Source organism: Squalius cephalus (assembly GCF_949319135.1).
Source record: "Squalius cephalus genome assembly, chromosome: 5".
Taxonomy (NCBI): Eukaryota; Metazoa; Chordata; class Actinopteri; order Cypriniformes; family Leuciscidae; genus Squalius; species Squalius cephalus.
The window spans coordinates 50,049,197-50,068,936 of NC_137126.1; the positions used below are offsets into that span (position 1 = coordinate 50,049,197).

Below are 19,740 nucleotides of genomic sequence, written 5' to 3' on the forward strand. Positions count from 1 at the left end.
TAGAAAAACATGCGTTTATCAGGCAGTGCAATAGAAAAACATGTGTTTATCAGGCAGTGCGATAGGAAAACAAGGCAGTGCTATAGAAAAACATGCGTTTATCAAGCAGTGCAATAGAAAAACATGCGTTTATCAGGCAGTGCGATAGGAAAACAAGGCAGTGCTATAGAAAAACATGCGTTTATCAAGCAGTGCAATAGAAAAACATGCGTTTATCAAGCAGTGCAATAGAAAAACATGCGTTTATCAGGCAGTGCGATAGGAAAACAAGGCAGTGCTATAGAAAAACATGCGTTTATCAAGCAGTGCAATAGAAAAACATGCGTTTATCAAGCAGTGCAATAGAAAAACATGCGTTTATCAGGCAGTGCGATAGGAAAACAAGGCAGTGCTATAGAAAAACATGCGTTTATCAAGCAGTGCAATAGAAAAACATGCGTTTATCAGGCAGTGCGATAGGAAAACAAGGCAGTGCTATAGAAAAACATGCGTTTATCAAGCAGTGCAATAGAAAAACATGCGTTTATCAGGCAGTGCGATAGGAAAACAAGGCAGTGCTATAGAAAAACATGCATTTATCAAGCAGTGCAATAGAAAAACATGCGTTTATCAGGCAGTGCGATAGAAAAACATGCATTTATCAGGCAGTGCAATAGAAAAACATGCGTTTATCAGGCAGTGCAATAGAAAAACATGCGTTTATCAGGCAGTGCAATAGAAAAACATGCGTTTATCAAGCAGTGCGATAGAAAAACATGCGTTTATCAGGCAGTGCAATAGAAAAACATGCATTTATCAAGCAGTGCAATAGAAAAACATGCGTTTATCAGGCAGTGCAATAGAAAAACATGCGTTTATCAAGCAGTGCGATAGAAAAACATGCGTTTATCAAGCAGTGCGATAGAAAAACATGCGTTTATCAAGCAGTGCAATAGAAAAACATGCGTTTATCAAGCAGTGCGATAGAAAAACATGCATTTATCAAGCAGTGCGATAGAAAAACATGCGTTTATCAAGCAGTGCGATAGAAAAACATGCGTTTATCAAGCAGTGCAATAGAAAAACATGCGTTTATCAAGCAGTGCGATAGAAAAACATGCGTTTATCAGGCAGTGCGATAGGAAAACATGCGTTTATCAAGCAGTGCGATAGAAAAACATGCATTTATCAAGCAGTGCGATAGAAAAACATGCATTTATCAAGCAGTGCAATAGAAAAACATGCGTTTATCAGGCAGTGCAATAGAAAAACATGCGTTTATCAAGCAGTGCGATAGAAAAACATGCGTTTATCAAGCAGTGCGATAGAAAAACATGCGTTTATCAGGCAGTGCGATAGGAAAACAAGGCAGTGCTATAGAAAAACATGCATTTATCAAGCAGTGCAATAGAAAAACATGCGTTTATCAGGCAGTGCGATAGGAAAACAAGGCAGTGCTATAGAAAAACATGCGTTTATCAAGCAGTGCAATAGAAAAACATGCGTTTATCAGGCAGTGCGATAGGAAAACAAGGCAGTGCTATAGAAAAACATGCATTTATCAAGCAGTGCTATAGAAAAACATGCGTTTATCAAGCAGTGCGATAGGAAAACAAGGCAGTGCTATAGAAAAACATGCGTTTATCAAGCAGTGCAATAGAAAAACATGCGTTTATCAAGCAGTGCTATAGAAAAACATGCGTTTATCAAGCAGTGCGATAGGAAAACAAGGCAGTGCGATAGAAAAACATGCGTTTATCAAGCAGTGCAATAGGAAAACAAGGCAGTGCTATAGAAAAACATGTATTTATCAAGCAGTGCTATAGAAAAACATGCATTTATCAAGCAGTGCGATAGAAAAACATGCGTTTATCAAGCAGTGCGATAGAAAAACATGCGTTTATCAAGCAGTGCAATAAAAAAACATGCGTTTATCAAGCAGTGCTATAGAAAAACATGCGTTTATCAAGCAGTGCAATAGGAAAACAAGGCAGTGCGATAGAAAAACATGCATTTATCAGGCAGTGCGATAGAAAAACATGCGTTTATCAGGCAGTGCGATAGAAAAACATGCGTTTATCAAGCAGTGCAATAGGAAAACAAGGCAGTGCAATAGAAAAACATGCATTTATCAGGCAGTGCGATAGAAAAACATGCGTTTATCAGGCAGTGCGATAGAAAAACATGCGTTTATCAGGCAGTGCGATAGAAAAACATGCATTTATCAAGCAGTGCGATAGAAAAACATGCGTTTATCAAGCAGTGCAATAGAAAAACATGCGTTTATCAGGCAGTGCGATAGAAAAACATGCGTTTATCAGGCAGTGCGATAGAAAAACATGCATTTATCAAGCAGTGCGATAGAAAAACATGCATTTATCAGGCAGTGCGATAGAAAAACATGCGTTTATCAGGCAGTGCGATAGAAAAACATGCATTTATCAAGCAGTGCGATAGAAAAACATGCATTTATCAGGCAGTGCGATAGAAAAACATGCGTTTATCAGGCAGTGCGATAGAAAAACATGTTTATCAAGCAGTGCGATAGAAAAACATGCGTTTATCAAGCAGTGCAATAGAAAAACATGCATTTATCAGGCAGTGCGATAGAAAAACATGCGTTTATCAGGCAGTGCGATAGAAAAACATGCATTTATCAGGCAGTGCGATAGAAAAACATGCGTTTATCAGGCAGTGCGATAGAAAAACATGCATTTATCAAGCAGTGCGATAGAAAAACATGCATTTATCAGGCAGTGCGATAGAAAAACATGCGTTTATCAGGCAGTGCAATAGAAAAACATGCGTTTATCAAGCAGTGCGATAGAAAAACATGTTTATCAAGCAGTGCGATAGAAAAACATGCGTTTATCAAGCAGTGCAATAGAAAAACATGCGTTTATCAAGCAGTGCAATAGGAAAACAAGGCAGTGCGATAGAAAAACATGCGTTTATCAAGCAGTGCGATAGAAAAACATGCGTTTATCAGGCAGTGCGATAGAAAAACATGCGTTTATCAGGCAGTGCGATAGAAAAACATGTTTATCAAGCAGTGCAATAGAAAAACATGCGTTTATCAGGCAGTGCGATAGAAAAACATGCATTTATCAGGCAGTGCGATAGAAAAACATGCGTTTATCAAGCAGTGCAATAGAAAAACATGCGTTTATCAGGCAGTGCGATAGAAAAACATGCGTTTATCAGGCAGTGCGATAGAAAAACATGCGTTTATCAGGCAGTGCAATAGAAAAACATGCGTTTATCAGGCAGTGCGATAGAAAAACATGCGTTTATCAGGCAGTGCGATAGAAAAACATGCGTTTATCAAGCAGTGCGATAGAAAAACATGCGTTTATCAAGCAGTGCAATAGAAAAACATGCGTTTATCAAGCAGTGCAATAGGAAAACAAGGCAGTGCGATAGAAAAACATGCGTTTATCAAGCAGTGCAATAGAAAAACATGCATTTATCAGGCAGTGCGATAGAAAAACATGCGTTTATCAGGCAGTGCGATAGAAAAACATGCGTTTATCAGGCAGTGCGATAGAAAAACATGCGTTTATCAAGCAGTGCAATAGGAAAACAAGGCAGTGCGATAGAAACACATGCATTTATCAAGCAGTGCGATAGAAAAACATGCGTTTATCAGGCAGTGCTATAGAAAAACATGCGTTTATCAAGCAGTGCTATAGAAAAACATGCGTTTATCAAGCAGTGCAATAGAAAAACATGCGTTTATCAGGCAGTGCGATAGGAAAACATGCGTTTATCAAGCAGTGCTATAGAAAAACATGCGTTTATCAAGCAGTGCTATAGAAAAACATGCGTTTATCAAGCAGTGCAATAGAAAAACATGCATTTATCAGGCAGTGCGATAGAAAAACATGCGTTTATCAAGCAGTGCAATAGAAAAACATGCGTTTATCAGGCAGTGCGATAGGAAAACATGCGTTTATCAAGCAGTGCGATAGAAAAACATGCGTTTATCAAGCAGTGCGATAGAAAAACATGCATTTATCAGGCAGTGCGATAGAAAAACATGCGTTTATCAGGCAGTGCGATAGAAAAACATGCGTTTATCAAGCAGTGCAATAGAAAAACATGCATTTATCAGGCAGTGCGATAGAAAAACATGCGTTTATCAAGCAGTGCAATAGAAAAACATGCGTTTATCAGGCAGTGCGATAGAAAAACATGCGTTTATCAGGCAGTGCGATAGAAAAACATGCGTTTATCAAGCAGTGCGATAGAAAAACATGCGTTTATCAAGCAGTGCAATAGAAAAACATGCGTTTATCAAGCAGTGCAATAGAAAAACAAGGCAGTGCGATAGAAAAACATGCATTTATCAGGCAGTGCGATAGAAAAACATGCGTTTATCAAGCAGTGCGATAGAAAAACATGCGTTTATCAAGCAGTGCAATAGAAAAACATGCGTTTATCAAGCAGTGCAATAGGAAAACAAGGCAGTGCGATAGAAAAACATGCGTTTATCAAGCAGTGCAATAGAAAAACATGCATTTATCAGGCAGTGCGATAGAAAAACATGCGTTTATCAGGCAGTGCGATAGAAAAACATGCGTTTATCAAGCAGTGCAATAGGAAAACAAGGCAGTGCGATAGAAAAACATGCATTTATCAGGCAGTGCGATAGAAAAACATGCGTTTATCAGGCAGTGCGATAGAAAAACATGCGTTTATCAAGCAGTGCAATAGGAAAACAAGGCAGTGCGATAGAAACACATGCATTTATCAAGCAGTGCGATAGAAAAACATGCGTTTATCAGGCAGTGCGATAGAAAAACATGCGTTTATCAAGCAGTGCAATAGGAAAACAAGGCAGTGCGATAGAAAAACATGCATTTATCAGGCAGTGCGATAGAAAAACATGCGTTTATCAGGCAGTGCGATAGAAAAACATGCGTTTATCAAGCAGTGCAATAGGAAAACAAGGCAGTGCGATAGAAACACATGCATTTATCAAGCAGTGCGATAGAAAAACATGCGTTTATCAGGCAGTGCTATAGAAAAACATGCGTTTATCAAGCAGTGCTATAGAAAAACATGCGTTTATCAAGCAGTGCAATAGAAAAACATGCGTTTATCAGGCAGTGCGATAGGAAAACATGCGTTTATCAAGCAGTGCTATAGAAAAACATGCGTTTATCAAGCAGTGCTATAGAAAAACATGCGTTTATCAAGCAGTGCAATAGAAAAACATGCATTTATCAGGCAGTGCGATAGAAAAACATGCGTTTATCAAGCAGTGCAATAGAAAAACATGCGTTTATCAGGCAGTGCGATAGGAAAACATGCGTTTATCAAGCAGTGCGATAGAAAAACATGCGTTTATCAAGCAGTGCGATAGAAAAACATGCATTTATCAGGCAGTGCGATAGAAAAACATGCGTTTATCAGGCAGTGCGATAGAAAAACATGCGTTTATCAAGCAGTGCAATAGAAAAACATGCATTTATCAGGCAGTGCGATAGAAAAACATGCGTTTATCAAGCAGTGCAATAGAAAAACATGCGTTTATCAGGCAGTGCGATAGAAAAACATGCGTTTATCAAGCAGTGCGATAGAAAAACATGCGTTTATCAAGCAGTGCGATAGAAAAACATGCATTTATCAGGCAGTGCGATAGAAAAACATGCGTTTATCAGGCAGTGCGATAGAAAAACATGCGTTTATCAGGCAGTGCGATAGAAAAACATGCGTTTATCAGGCAGTGCGATAGAAAAACATGCGTTTATCAAGCAGTGCTATAGAAAAACATGCGTTTATCAGGCAGTGCGATAGAAAAACATGCGTTTATCAGGCAGTGCGATAGAAAAACATGCGTTTATCAAGCAGTGCAATAGAAAAACATGCGTTTATCAGGCAGTGCGATAGAAAAACATGCGTTTATCAAGCAGTGCGATAGAAAAACATGCGTTTATCAAGCAGTGCGATAGAAAAACATGCATTTATCAGGCAGTGCGATAGAAAAACATGCGTTTATCAGGCAGTGCGATAGAAAAACATGCGTTTATCAGGCAGTGCGATAGAAAAACATGCGTTTATCAAGCAGTGCATGTGGACACCCGTACAGGATTCTAGATTTACAGTCCAGTCGTGTCTGATCGGATCGCCGTGGCACTTCAGATCTCGGTACCGTCGGTTGTGATGTATGTGTGTGTGTGTAGTCTTTGTGTGTTTGCACACTACATGTCCGTCATGCCAAAGATGTCGTATTTCTCTTTCTTTATTAACAGATTCAGTTGGACAATATCTGTCACGTTAATTGGGTGAACCTGTCAGGTGAAATGTGCACCGGCGGCGTCATGGGAAATATCAGGCATTAAGTGTCATTTTTGTGTCACTTATATCACCTAACTGTTTTGCACAAATAATGATTGTTCAAGCAGGTTTCCTGAATCAGGATGGCCTACGAATGTGTCCTTAAAAAGTCTTAAAATGTTTTCCGAATGAAAGGCCTTAAAAAGTATTAAAGTGTCTGAAATTCAGATTCGGTGGGTCTTCAATATTTCTGGTCACATTACTGCTTATATTTCTCCAGTCTGTCGGACCCATTGTCCGTCAAATAACCAGTGAAGCCTCGAAACGCCAGAATGATTCTGATTTTATTACATAAACAGCGATTGATAATGGATAGTGTGGTTCTGGTAACACTGTTGAGGCTCGCGCTGCCAGTGAGAGACTTTAGTGGAGAAATCAAAACAAATGATGGTAACAGCACACATACAGAAGAAACATACTGAGGTTGAAAAAGCCGGAATTCAGTCTGTTCATCATATAAAGTGGTCGTGTCTCTTTAGAAAATTTGAACTAAACCGCTCAATTCATATGGATTAATTTTAAGATTTCTTTATGAACTTTTTGAAGCATCAAAGTGGTAGTTGCGCAGCTGTCTATGGAGAGTACAGAAAGGTCTCAAATTTCAAAATATCTTTTCTAAAATAAATTTTCTAAAATATCTTCATTTGTGTTCCGAGGATGAATGAAAGTCTTACAGGTTTGGAATGACATGAGGGCTAGTAATTCATAACAGAATTTTTTTTTTTTTTTGGTGAGCTATCCCTTTAATTATGTAATTATTTTTACTACAAAATATATAGTATGTATAACAGTATGAACACCTCAATAAAGTAATTAAAGTGCTGAAAAACAAAACAAAAGCCCGACAAAACTGCCCTTTGCAGTACTTGCAGTACATTAATGGAGCTTTTCACCTCTGTTGAGGTTACAAGTGTAAAAGCCGCTTTAAACGCAAAGGGTCGTTACACCATATATTGATTTGAATTAGTTAATAGAAGTTAAATCATAAATAAATTCAATTTGTGATTTTATTTTTGAAAGCATTCTCACTTTACAGCATTTTAACACAAGTGCCAGTGCTTTTCACAGTCCTGTAGCTTTGCAGGAAGGTTTCTTCAAGCATCTCGGAGACGTTCCCGCAGTTCTTCTGGATTTAGTCTGTCTCAGTTTCTTCTGTTTCTTCATGTAATCACAGACGGACTCGATGATGGTGAGATCAGATCAAACCGGCTGTTGTCAGACTCCTTGTGCATACACAAATCTCACTGGATTATTACAATTAATGGCAAGAAGAATGTTTGGAAATGTAAACTATTTCCTAGGGGGGGGGGGGGTGTATTAACATGCCTAAGGCTTTTGCACAGTACTGTATGTTCGCACAATTTTTATTAAACTACTTGCTTGAAAAAGTAAATAAACTTGAAAAAAGAAATGGCTGAATCGTGGTGACTGGTCAGTAGACAAAGTTCAGACGTTCCTCTCGTTGGGAGTCGAGGAGCGGATCCAGCGAGAGATAAAGTTTTTCAGCAACTTTAACGAGCAATCTATAAACCCACCCACTTTGAAGCGGTACTAAACTGCAGTGGAAAGCAAAGCGAGCCGTGCCGAGCTGTACCTTGGAGTGGAAAAGCGACATAAGTTGTCCTAAAAAAAAAATTAAATGAGTGGAAGCGATGAATCCAGGCGCTGAAAACATCTCAATTTATGAGAATGCCGCAAGCCATCTCAGATCATGTGACTAAGACCAACCGATCAGCTCATCATAGCTGTACAGGGCGGGTTTGTATTTCTCATCTCCATAAATATATAGTAAAGCTAAAGCAAGAGCTAGGAATCTATTTATCCTTTGCTGATACATCCTCGTCGTCATGGAGAGCGCAGTTCATGGTTGCATAGCAACGACAAGTCAAGTCAAGTCAAGTTTATTTATATAGCGCTTTTCACAATACAGATTGTATCAAAGCAGCTTCACAGTATTAAATTAAAATAATACATCAATGTTTGTTTCTAGTGGAAAACGTCCACGTTTGGTAATGCTGATCAATAGTATTGTTGATTGATTAATTAAATTAAATATCCCCAACTGAGCAAGCCAAAGGCAACAGTGGCAAGGAACCGAAAAAACTCCATCAGGTGACCTAATGGAGAAAAAAAAAAAAACCTTGGGAGAACCCAGGCAGACGCCACGAGAGCGCTTGTGGAAAGAAGAAAGCGGCAGGACGCGACATGAAACATAGCTGCGCTATGAAACCCAATTATTTAAGGCGCGTTCGTGTGGATCATGTGATTAGTATTATTTTCAACAGACAACATTGGTTCAGCGCAGAGACAGCGTCTTTGTTCAGAAAACTTTATTCGCACACGTGCACCTAAATGCATTTTGCAGTTCGCACATCTATTTTTAGTCGCAAATGCGAGTGAAATGCTCGCACTGTCGAGTCCTGTAGTGGCGTTTGACATTCATTGTGGAGTAAAAGCACATTAACGGTATGATATGTCGTGCTGAAGCGACTCTGGAGAGATGGTGTGTGTGTTCAGTTGAGGCAGTGCTCTAATTGGAGTGTGTCCTGTAGGTTCACACTGTAATGACCGGCGGTGTGTAGGTGGCTTCCTCTTCTCTCTGTGACTCATGGTTATTCGAGGTGCATCGTCTGGTTAGATAATTCAAAGGAAATCTAGTTTGTCAGTATAAGAATAGTTTGTGCAATAATGAGCATTCGCCGTCATTCTCTCGCCCTCATGTCGACTTTATTTCTCTGTTCACGCATATTTTTCCAGAGACTGTCAGGCTCCAAATGCACCGTTATTGTGAGTTAATGATGACAGAATAACATTTTGGTCCAGTCTGGCTTCTTCAATGTGTGAAGCATTAGAGCACGTTCATTAGGGATGCACCGATATGAAAATGCATTGATACCGATAATTCTTTATATTTTGAAAGCCGATAACCGATATATCGGCTGATAAATCTAAATCCTCATTTTTATATCATTTTTGAGAGCCTGATTACAAAAACAAAAGTCTCACCAGTAAAATCCACGTCTCAAACACACAATTATGATGTTCTCATGATAATGTTATGTAGCCGATATGACAGGCTTGCGCTGCACATGTTGCACTGAACTGTATTTTCCTTTTTTGAAGTGATTTCAATCATATTTCAAGCAATTCATAATCATCATGTTGAACAGTGCGCATCTGAAGGAAATAATACATTATTAATCGGCTTTAATATATCGGACAAATCTTCTTATTGGACCGATAACGATAACACTAAAAACGAACATTTATTGGCCGGTACCGATATAGTGGCTGATATATCGTGCATCCTTAGATTTCATATCTGAGATTTCACAGTGTGAGTGACAGTATTGGGTTTTGTTTCTAGTTGGAGTCATCTCTGATTATCTGAGAAGTGGTTTATGATTCTGACCGTATCTAATCTGGAAATAATAATGTTTTTCTTCTGTTAATATGTGGATGGCTGCTGGCATGCAAGATGTTTAATCACATTGTTTTACATTACTTGACTCAGGATATTGGATCTGTGCATTAGCTCTTAAAGTGACAGCAGCCCAATAAACCTGCTGTGTCATTAATATTAATCAAACAACAAAAGACAAAAAGAAAATCGCTCACTGCTCTGTAGTGGATTTAGTAGGATTAATCTATATTTAATTTATACAGTGAAGGCTATGCAGTGGTGTTTTACATTTGATTATTTTCAAGGCAAAAGACGTCTTACGTGCCTAACCAGACTTTTGGTCAAAATGTTGCAAGTTAATAAATGTTTTTGGGAGCATGAACAGCAATGTGCCAGTTCTTTTGTATTCGAGTTCAGGTTTCTTTTTGATCGAGCACCGGCCCGAGTTATTTTAGACGTGTCTTACTTTGAATCCATTCGTAAAGAGAGCCATTTACTCTATTCCTGAATGACTCAAATAGAGGAATGACTTACTCATTAAGACATTTACCACCACCTACTCACAGTTTTAGTTTATTAAGAGTTTAATTTCATTAAAAAATAACTTTATTTTTCTATATTAATTAAAAGAAAAACATTAAAAGGATAGTTCACCCAAAAATTAAAGTTCTGCCTTCATGTCGTTTCAAACCTGTATGACAATATTTTTCTTTTGCGGAACATATGATATTTTAAAGAATCATGGTAACCAAACTGTGTAGTTTATAACTAATATAGTTATTGTTATAGAGTTATCATTCTTGGTGTGAATGGGCCTTTAGAGTTTGGTTAATTTCTGTGATTCAGTTTTGTCAGGTGTATTTAGTGCATTTAAATGACAATGATTAAATATTTTTCTTTGTTTTTTTTATTTAAAAAACAAATTTTTCAAAGCAAGTACAGAAATATGAAGATCCACATCAAATATTGTGAAAGTGCCAAAACATTAAGAAACCCAGAGTCGCTTTGGTAGGAAAGTGTCTGCTATGCTTATGAATGTAAACCTGTGTTCACCCATTTCTCACTATATTTTTTCATAGTTTGTTTGATGACCAGACTCCATTTTGTGCATATCAAAGCAAAGTCCTTGTTCTTTAAAGTCCCCCTGTGGTAAAAATCCAGCGTTTAATGTAGTTTATGTGTCTATGTGGTGTTTTTAATCTGCTTTAAGTCAAAGCATGTGTAAATTCATAAGTCGACAGCATTGCTGAGTATTTCCTCCTTAAAACTGCAGTGAACCAAAGACAGTCTCAAAAACACGCTTTGAAATCGCTGGTGTTTCTGATGTCACAAACTACCTTGTAACCAATCAGATCAACGTGTGATCGTCAACCAGTGGATCTCTGAGTGAGTGAGTGAGTGGAGGCGGGGCTCATTTGCATATCCATAGAACCACGCATACTAAATGAGGCGAGTGTGTCGAGTTACAGTCAAGATATTTTAATGCATGAAGATATTTTTTTCAAGGAAAAAAACATTTAAATATGTAATTTTTGGTGATCAGAGATGAGTTTTAAGGGATAAAATGGTTGACTGGACGCAGGGATTGTTTCATCTTGCAGACGCTCAGGGAGAGGAACCTGCCACACTCATTTACTTGACCTTTCTCGACGGCCGATCAATAGACGCAGCATGTTTGAGCACCACAGGAATGCTGGGAGAACATTAACCGAACATAAGCCGTGAGTCAGCCTCGTCTTTGTCCGTCAGTCGAGCTAAGAATAAGCAATGCGTCCCTGCAGATCAATCGCTACTGTATTCACAGAATGCGTAAGTGTGTCTATATCCGTCAGCTGACGCCCACGTCAGGCAGAAAGAGCAAGATGTTTCTCAAGTGTTTGAGTGCAAAAGTTTGGATGCTGATGTTCATGCTTGAATTATCAATAGTTCGATGTTAATGCTGTAATAACCGAATTGCACCTGAAACCTTTATTAATGTGAAATGTAATTCTCAACGGCACATTTTCCCATTGCAGTTTATTTTCTCCCTTCGTTCTCAAAAGGCACCATTTGAAATGCACGGCGTATAATTATAGTTTAAGGCCCAATTATGAAGTGTGTTGTGGGCCGTTCTGATCAGACCCCTGGGATGCGTCGGGATTCTCCAAAGGGAAGTCTGTAAGCGCTGGGTAATGGACTGCTTTACAGCAAACAGACAGAACCTCTAATCTCGTTAGACCTCGCCGGTGTGATGCCGTATTTAGATTATTTATTTGCTGTGTGCATTTAGATGCTCTCGAGGGGCTCTTGAAGCTTCAGGCGTTTCTGTTTCACAGCTCCTCTGATGCGTTCAGTTGTGTTTTGATAGGAGGACACCTTCATGGCCATGAGGGACCAGAGACACGGGCCTTATGAGGCAGAACATGTGGAGGAAGTCGTGGAATACAGTCATAAAAATGGAATATGCGTGGAATTCGACGAATTTATTGGATCAATAAATCAACAGTAGTGGTGCACACTTTATATCTCCCAATTGCGTGATTAAAAAGTCGCAATTTTGAGAAATAAACTCACAATTCTGACTTTATAACATGCAATTGTGAGAAAAAAGCCAGAATTGCGAGTTCTGACATCTTAGAATTGTGAGAGACTAAGGAAAAAAATTAATTGGAAGTTTATAGCTCACAATTCTGACTTTATAACATTGGGAGATATACATTGGGGGATATAAACATTGGGAGATATAAAGTCATAATGGCATGATATAAAGTCAGAATTGTGAGCTATAAACTTGCAATTAATTTTTTTCCTTAGAATTGAAGTTTATCTCTCACAATTCTAAGAAAAGATGTCAGAACTCACAATTCTGACTTTTTTCTCACAATTGCATGTTATAAAGTCAGAATTGCGAGATATAAACTCGCAATTGTGAGATAAAAAGTCGCATTTATCTTTTAAAATGTTTTATTCTGTGGCGGAAACAAGCTTCCATAAGAAAAAGCTGAAATTCTTTGACGGAATTTAATTTATTCCAGAAGAAGCTCAAGAAATGGAGATTGAAGCATCGTGATAGAGATTATAAAATGATCTTCTTTAGCAAGAGTGTTTTTCTTTTCTTCAGGTGGTGATTGTTGTTTCGTTCTGCTCTCGGTGGACGAGCCGATTGGTTCGCTCTTTCCCTCCGCTGCAGTATTTTTGTCAGATTTATTCTCTCCCTCTCTCCGTTAGTGTAATGTGTGTTGTGTTTGTGCGGCCGCTGGGATTTTACTCTGTATTTTTGGAACACATTCATCCGTCAGACACACTTTACTCAGTTCTGAATCACTGACATATGATGCATGTGGGAACTCGAGTTGTTTCCTGTCTTTGTTGGTTTGTATTGAGGTTCACATGTCTTTTTATACCGTCGTAGGCGTTCGGTTCACTATATTTAGGCGTTTCTTTCTTTCCTCGAATCCTCTGAGACGTTTTCAACTAGAATCCATCAGTAGTTTGGCTTCCTGAAGAGCGTCTGTGATGCTTTCCAAATATTGCCGTCGAGCAGTGGTGTGAGTGTGGGAGGAGTCTATGGCCCCGTCCCAAATGGCGCACTTCATGTGGACTTTCGGTCTCGTGGACTTAAATTGCGCGTGCTCGCCGAGTCTACGAGTCCGTAGGCCGTCCCATTCAGCAGTTTACCCCTCTGAAGTGTGCTCAGCAGTGCCCCCTCTGTGCCCTTGAAGCGGTCTTCCGCAGAGATGCAGGCTCCACACACTTTAACTACCCAGGAATCCTTGCGAAAGACCAATCAGACAGCGGATGGGAGGAGATTTCACTCACGGACAATTGTTGACATGCTGAGAAGAAAATATGACGGTTTTTATGACCTAAATGTACATTTTACCAGTTGTTACCTACAGTTTATACAAACATTATGGTCATCGAGCAGTGGATGATGTCTCAAACATAATAATAGTGCGTTGAATAATACGATCACATTATGATTCATTAAATAAATAGAACCGAATGTCAGGGCTTTACTGAGTCATATGTAAACATAGTATGAATATTGAAACCTGTAAATTCATCTGAAACTCATGCACATTTTCATTATGTGTTAAAATTGTAATTTTAGTTCAAATGGAACATTATGTGTTATTATGTACAACTGTATACATCATTTAAATAAGCATGATGTATCTATTGTCTAATGCCCAGGTGGCACGCACAATATAAAAATACAGAACTGTAAAATTATTTTTCAGTTTGTAAAAATTAATCAGGCCGTTATTTCCGGCGTGACGATCGAGTCTGTCCCAAAAATACCTCTCAATGCGCCCTCGTGGACTCGCGCCAAGGACCCTATAGGCCTGCACTACATGACGTCACCAAAGTGTGGACTCTGAGGAAGTGCACAAGTCCGGAGTGTGCCATTTGGGACAGGGCCTATATGTTTGACGGACCAATGGCTGACAGGGGGCGGAGTCAATGAGGTGGGAGGAGAGTTTGGCAAACCTGTGTGGAAACAGTCATTATAGTTTTTTTTTGTTTGTTTTTTGTCCACAATCATAACAGACAAACACGCACATACACACACGCACATGTGTATGTAAATGAAGGGCAGTTGTTGTATTTTTATTATCCTCCGGCCTGGTTTGGAGTTCTGGTATAATCAGCACTTTAGCTCTGTGTGTGTGTGTGTGTGTGTGTGTGTGTGTGTGTGTGTGCGACTCTTTCCCTCCTCAGCACTTTCAGCCGTAATGATCCGATGTCTAATGGCGGAGACTGATCTGAGTTCAGATCTCTGAGCAAGACACAAGCATTATATTATGAAATGAGAGAATGAAAACTTTTGATAAAGTTTGCATCATCATACTGTTGTCTTCCTGTTTATTAATGTGGCGCATTAATTGCTGTTTATTAATTTATGAATATTTCTCCAATGTTTTTAATTTGATCATGCTGTTCGCAGTGCTTCATGGGAAGCTTGTTTCTGTCACAGAATAAAAAATAAAAAAGCTAATTATCTCAGAATTCGAACTTTATAACTCACAATTGTGTTTAAATCTCACATTTTTGAGAAAAAAGTCAGAATTGTGAGATATAAACTCGAAATTGCAAGAAAAAATGTCAGAATTACGAGTTATAAAGTAGTCGCAATTGTGAAATATAAAGTCGCAATTACTTTTTTTCTTTTTTATTCACCGTAGTGGAAACAAGCTTCCATACAAAACTCAGTCAGTCTAATCTAAGACAAATATAATAGTGTTTTCATTTTCAATTCTGTGAAGCTGATCAGAGACGTTTGTGGTTTTGTGACGCTTCCGGTTCGTGTTCATGAAGAGAACCTGATTTTTAGTTGATGTTCCCTGACGTCTAATTCATGTCGTGCTAATTTATGAATGGCATGTAAAGATGATGTTCTTTGGTGTTGAATTGAATAATGAAACTAATGGAGTGTGTAATGAATGTAAAAGGCCGAACAGACGCTTTACGATATTTCCCACATTCCTAGGAAAACAGCCGCTCTCACACTCTTTTATGGGCTCTGGATGAGTGTTGATGTTCTGCTGTGGTTCTCATAAGGGTTCGTTGTTCTTTGTGTCGTCAGATCGGTCGGCGCAGGACTCCACTCTCCTGCCAAGACCAACTCCATGGAAAAAAAACTGCACATCAAAAGCAAAGAACTGCAAGACACTCAAGACAAATGTCACAAGGTAAGAGCGCAGAGACACCTGGGTGAAGAGATTTGTAGTCTATGATTATATTGTTCCTCACTTTGCAAAGCAAAAAACAAAGGCTCTGCTTGATATAGACTAGTAGAATTCAGTTAGAATGAACCTGAAATTCAATATATGGGACAAAAATGCCCTTGTATGATTGTTTTGTCCTATATTTCTTTATGATATGTTTAATCAATGTCACACAAGCAAGTGGACTGTTTTTCCAGAATATCAACACGATTTTCAAATGTGATTTTTGTATATCAGTTCAATTTTTACATTTTAGTCACAATATTGTTTGTTTTTGCTTTATTTTCGCCAATGAAAATAGTTTCAAACAACTGCAACCGAATCAGAGTGCAACAGAGTGATGATTCATTAATGAAAGAATCCGCTGTGTGAATGAATCAGCTGAGTGAATGAGAGAGAGTGAGTGACTTGCTAAAACAAATTTCGTTTAATATATTTTGATTTTCAAAATTAATTTGCTGTGTAAATGCTGCATTAGATGCAGGTTTTGTACCACTTCTGCGGTGCAAATTATACTGTAATATACTTGTTGATACTGATTTTATTTGATTGGTATATAGTGTCTTATTATTCCAGTTGAATTTGATTAAATGCAAGAATTTGACATGATGCATGTGTCTAATAAGATTAGAAAAATGGCCTTATAAAGGTAAAAATGCCCCTGGAAATCAATTCCGGAATTGTCCTTTAAGTTAAATTAGTTCAATTTAAATGTTTACAAGTTCAGTTCATAATTTGTTTTATTAGTTTAAGAATATGGAGTCATCTGTCCACTAAACTAGCCAAGGTACAAAAACTTCAAAAACAAAAAATAAAAAAATATTGTCTAATTATCCTTATCGACAAAATACCACAAAATATTTAGATGCTGATTTTTTTTTTTTTTATCAGTATCACACATGGCTAGTCTGAATGAACACTGAGCTAATATTCCCAGTTAAATCCAGAAAACAGTGCAAACACAAATCATGTGTACAGTCATACACGTTCAATGGAGAACGAAATACAGTTGCGATAGCATCGCCACGTTGTGTTTGCAGAGGTGTAAGTGTCTATCATGCGCAGGCTGTGTTGGCGTGATTCGAGCGCTGCTGTAAAATGCATTTAGACCTGGTGCTTGTGTTTGTGGCCGCTCAGATGGAGCAGGAGATCTCGCGGTTTCAGCGTAAGATGACTGACCTGGAGTCAGTCCTCCAGCAGAAGGATGTGGAGCTCAAAGCCTCCGAGACCCAGAGGAGCATCCTGGAACAGGACCTCGCCACCTACATCACCGAATGCAGCGTGAGTGGAAGATGCTGAGCTATAACATATCAACTATAACTATATTAAAATGTGCATAAAAATATCATGCTCTCAAATAAGGCGAATTCAAATTCAATTCACATTTATTTGTACAGCGCTTTTCACAATACACATCGTTTCAAAGCAGCTTTACAGAAAATGCCACTTTACAATTTACAGTGATCTGTTATCAGAGGAAACTGTCTAAGTTTTGTATTTCAGAGATGTACATAATACAAAATCACAGTAATTTAAACAATGTAATACTTTAATGCAGAAACAATGCGAGTAATGAATACTTGTTTGTTATAGGGGTGGTAAAATGCCCTTTTCACAAGATGTAAAATATATCTATGATGGCCCCAGTGTGTGTGTGTGTGTGAAGTTTTAGCTCAAAATACCCCACAGATATTTTTATATAGCAAGTTAAAGTTGTCACTTTTTGAGGGTTTGCAAAAACGCACCGTTTTGTGCCTGGCCCTTTAAATGCAAATGAGCTGCTGCAGAGGGCGGGGTTTCAAGAGCTTATGTGTGTTAGAAGCTGCGATTACCTCACTCAGACACACTAAAATGACAGAAACTGTTCTGCCTTTAATGTTTAAACGGAGTCAGACAAAGATGGAGAGACTCAAGAAGTGACAACATGTAGAAGCAACAGGACGTCTCTGAATGGTTAGTTGATGAATTTATGTTGCTGATGTGGAGTCTTTTTCTCCTTTTTCTATCTTCAATTAGGATATTCTGTCATGATAAATCTATAAATTGCTCATATATGAACTCTTGTGAGATGCACACAGAGTGACTTGCTATTGCATGTGAAAAGATGGATGCTAAAGTTTGAGCTGACTCACAAATGTACTCTTATACAACAACTTTTCCTCTTCTCAACATGGACTGCGTGTTCCTGGGGGCGGGGTTTATGTAAATTCTAGGGTTAGTGATGTCACTAACCCGGGAGGAATGTCTTGTAGTCCCTACCAGCCGTTTGTTGTAGTCCTTTTCTTTAAAAGCAAATATCTCCCTTTGCTTTGAACTTTGAGCGTCGTAACTTTGCAGATGTTGTTTATGCTCAAACAGCAACATTACACACTAACTAAAGCTAGACAAGTCAAATCAGAATCAACCACCCCTTTAACAAATGTCATTTATTGTTTAATTCTGTAAAAAAAAACATGCACATAAACTACGATAGAAACACATTTATTGAATAAATTCCTGGATGCACATGTGACTTAATAGTTCATGTGATTTGATTGGATAACTGGACTAACCAACGGACCAATCGCATCACACGCCACACACTGTAACATGATTTTTTCAGTTTGGAAATAAAACAAAGATTATTGAAGTACCTTTTAGAAGAAAACACAGTTTCAGACTTAAAGTTGCTCTTCAACTGATAATTACAACCAAAAGCCACTCAATGTGGCATCGTATCAGTATTTTATTTGACGAGTTGTTGCGTTAAAAATTAGAATAGAAAAAAGCTAAGCCAGTAGCTCCCCGAGTGCAACCATTTGACATCATTGACCCAGAATGCACTGCGCACCTAAAATGGCGCCCCCCATTGTCCAAAATATGTATAGAACGATATGGATTTTTAAAATAACGTAAATCTTTCATGGGTTTTCGACTACATATTTCAGTACAAGACATCATTTACATCATATTAAGCCATACAAGTCTAAATACGCAGGGTTCTCTTTAAAGGAGACATATCATGCTTTTAAATCGTTCCTTTTTACATATAAATCATACATTTGTAGTCTATATAAAGCGGAATTGCAATGCTTGGGTCTGAATTCCTCATTATTATAGCTCCACAGGCCCCTTTTCTACCCCTTTTCTGATGTGCGTCTGAGAGCAACTCGTTTTGGTGCGGTCTCTTTAAATGCAAATGAGACACTTCATACCCCGCCCCCTCTCCAGGTTGCAGAGGTTCAACTCCACCCCGTTCGGCCATTTTTGTAGTTTGATAGCAGAGATAGGATTATAGCGGCACAGAAACTTTTTATTCACACGTTATTAACAAAATGTCAACAACGGAAGACTTGTCCAGCCAGCCTTACATGTTCGAGCCAGAGTCGGAGCCGGAGCGAGATGAAAATGAAGACGACGAACCTGCAGAACAACGTCTTCATATGGATGTATCGCAATGGTGTGTTACTGTATTTACACATGAAACTTTGGTCTTCCGACCTTTTACCGCCGTCTCGATTTATTTTGATTAATATGTGCGAGGGAGAGAGAGCAAGACAGCGTCTAGTTTGGAGACGGTGAAGTCTTGTTTACATTTTCGCCTGGCTCTGAAGAGAGAGAGAGTGTGCGTGCGCGTGACCGGGTCTCTCTCTCTCTCTCCGGTCGTTCTTTCAGTTAAACATGCGCCCTGTCACAAGCGCAGCAGTTCACCTACATTAGACGGTGTAATGAAGCGTGTGGGTTACTACATCCAACAACCGAACATTTTAACTTACCCTCTCGTAACTTCTGCATCTTTTAGCTTGGACTACAAAATCACAGCGAGAAATAAAAATGGCGGATTGCTCGAAGTGTTGGGCTGGAAGTCAATGTCCTTATTTGGCAGTTCCGCTGCAAATACTGTGACGTAATAGTTCACAAAACGTCACAGAGAACAGAAAAATTGGAACAGGTTGAAAAATAAGGCCAAAACAGAATATGAAGATATCAACGAAGCACCTGAAGAGAATAATTTCATATTTTCTGTACTTCTAAACACTCCAAATATACAACAAAATGCATTTAAGGGCTAAAAAAGTGGATTTAGCATGATATGTCCCCTTTAAGTCAGATGTATGAAAATCTGAATTAGAGGAAGTATTAAAGCTGTCAGAAAGGTTTGGACCAGGAGTGTCTGACAGAGCAGGACTTTATCAGCACACACTCTTGGATGGACGTATCGGTTGTTTCATATCTAGAACAGCAAAACTGACTGGATTTCATATCTGCGCTCTTGATGTTCCGCCTCTAATGCAAACACTCTCACTGATAAAACCACTCTTGGCA

The 19,740-nt window shown here is 38.6% G+C and overlaps 1 protein-coding gene across 1 annotated transcript in view; it reads left to right on the top strand.

The window, feature by feature from the left end:
* cita (citron rho-interacting serine/threonine kinase a) overlaps positions 1–19,740 on the top strand; it is a 130,807-nt gene that overhangs the window by 44,926 nt on the left and 66,141 nt on the right. The window contains exons 11-12 of the mRNA XM_079871938.1: positions 15,294–15,399; positions 16,573–16,716. Coding sequence (XP_079728064.1) covers positions 15,294–15,399; positions 16,573–16,716 — 250 coding nt within the window. The remainder of the gene's footprint in view (positions 1–15,293; positions 15,400–16,572; positions 16,717–19,740) is intronic.